The 2,014-nt window shown below is 55.7% G+C and overlaps 1 protein-coding gene across 1 annotated transcript in view; it reads left to right on the top strand.

Moving 5' to 3' along the window:
* Positions 1 to 407: 407 nt before the first annotated feature.
* The window catches only part of MYO1F (myosin IF), a 10,969-nt gene continuing 9,362 nt past the window's right edge, over positions 408 to 2,014 (top strand). Inside the window, exon 1 of the mRNA XM_009071842.1 lies at positions 408 to 572. Coding sequence (XP_009070090.1) covers positions 408 to 572 — 165 coding nt within the window. The remainder of the gene's footprint in view (positions 573 to 2,014) is intronic.

The raw sequence follows: 2,014 nt of genomic DNA, 5'->3' as shown, positions 1-2,014 counted from the left end.
GACCCACAGCCCCTGTAGGACAGAGCCAAGTGAGTTTGGAGGAGGGCTGAAAAGTGAGTGCTGTTGTCTCTGTGGGCAGGGAGGAATGGGTGATAGGGATCAGTGGCACCTCTGTGCTGGTGTGAAGGGGACATGAGGGTGCAGAGGATGCCACCACTGTCCTTCCCCTGTGTTATTTTGGTGCCACTGTGACTCATAAGGAGATCTTGTGCACCAATTGCTTCGTTAGTCATTCGTTAACCTCCATAAGGAGAAGGGCTGATGGTGCAGACATGCCCACAGACTGTCAGCATCCTGTCTGCTCCTCCCTGGGTGCCAGACATGTAGTGAGGAGGGATCCAGCTGGAGAGACAGGGCAAGCCCCAGTGCACCAGATTTTGAGCAGTAGTGGCCCTGGCACAGTCACCATGTCCCTGTCTTCACAGGGCAGCAAGGAACGCTTCCACTGGCAGAGCCACAATGTCAAGCAGAGTGGTGTGGATGACATGGTGCTGCTCTCCAAGATCTCTGAGGATGCCATCGTGGAGAACCTCAAGAAACGTTTTATGGATGATTATAGGGACAGGGACAGGGTACAGTAGGGATGGGCTCCAAAGCTTTGCCAGGGCAGTGGGACAGGGACAGGGTACAGTAGGGATGGGCTCCAAAGCTTTGCCAGGACAGTGGGACAGGGACAGGGTACAGTAGGGATGGGCTCCAAAGCTTTGCCAGGGCAGTGGGACAGGGACAGGGTACAGTAGGGATGGGCTCCAAAGCTTTGCCAGGACAGTGGGACAGGGACAGGGTACAGTAGGGATGGGCTTCTAAGTTTTGCCAGGATGTGGGATAAACTGGAACTGTCCCACTGCTTGCACGGTGTCCCATCCTAATCCTGGTGCGACAGGGTTGGAATCAGCTGGGGGAATGTCACCATTCCTAAACTGCCTTGCACTCAGCAGAGACACAGCAGACATGACCCCTTCCTGCCATGCCCCAGGACCCATTTTGGTCCTTCCTTTGTGGCCACAAAGCCCTGAGCAAAGCCTCTCATCTGCTGCCTCCCACTGCCCCCGCACTCCAGAGACCCACCTGCCCGTGACAAGAGGGCCATACCCCAGTGGCAGCAGTGGCCATTGTCCCCTGTTGCTGTCACCCCCCAGGCTGAGCCTCCTGCCCACGCTGCTGCGATGTGGTTTCCCTGAAGATGCAGCTCTGTCCTTACAAGGCGATGCTGCCCCGGCCGTCGGTGACACAGCCCTCCTCCCGCAGCCCTGGGGCTTTACATGTGTTTAGGGATTGGCTTTGGGGTTGGTTTTCTTTTTTGGGAGGAAAAGAATACCTCATTAAGCTTCTTTCTTCCTTTTTTCTGTGCTGTTGCACGCAAGGCTCTGTCCAGCCATGACTCAACCGTCCTGTGCTTCTGCATTTCCCAGGAAAGCACCTCTCTTCCTGCACTCTCCCCTCATCCAGCTCTCAGGTGGGATGAAAATAGGACATCAAGTGTCCAGGGTAACCTCACTGCTCCATCCCTGACCTCCAGCTCCCCAGCATCCCACAGCACTGGGGGCTCATCCCCATCCTGCTGCTGCACCATTTCCAGGTGCAATTCCCTGGTTTTCCATTGCCCTGCCTGGACTGGGTGACTCAGGGATGCTGCAGGCAGGGACTGAGGCAGCAGAGTGGCTGGTGGCCACAGAAAGGCAGGAGCTCCTCCACAGTTCTCCTTTCTATGTCTCAGTTTCCCTAGTTGTAAAATAGGGATGGGCTCCTGCTGCAAAGCTGCAGATGGAGCATGAACAGAGTGTGAATCCCAGGAGGCTGTGGAATGCTGGAGAAATTGCTTTTAGAATGGATCCTCAGCCAGGCCAGGGAGTTGAGGGAATGCTCTTGCTGTACCCTGTGCTCATCACACTCAGGAGACACCCTGGTGCCAAGGAAGCATTGGGAGAGCACCAAGGCATGGCAGCAGCTCAGTCTACACCCGAGATGAAAATCCTCAAGGCGTTCCTGGTGCAGCTTGTAGAGAATGCAACCC

The sequence above is a fragment of the Acanthisitta chloris genome, unplaced genomic scaffold, assembly GCF_000695815.1.
Source record: "Acanthisitta chloris isolate BGI_N310 unplaced genomic scaffold, ASM69581v1 scaffold20893, whole genome shotgun sequence".
NCBI classification, from domain to species: domain Eukaryota; kingdom Metazoa; phylum Chordata; class Aves; order Passeriformes; family Acanthisittidae; genus Acanthisitta; species Acanthisitta chloris.
This window is presented reverse-complemented; position numbering and strand designations above follow the sequence as displayed.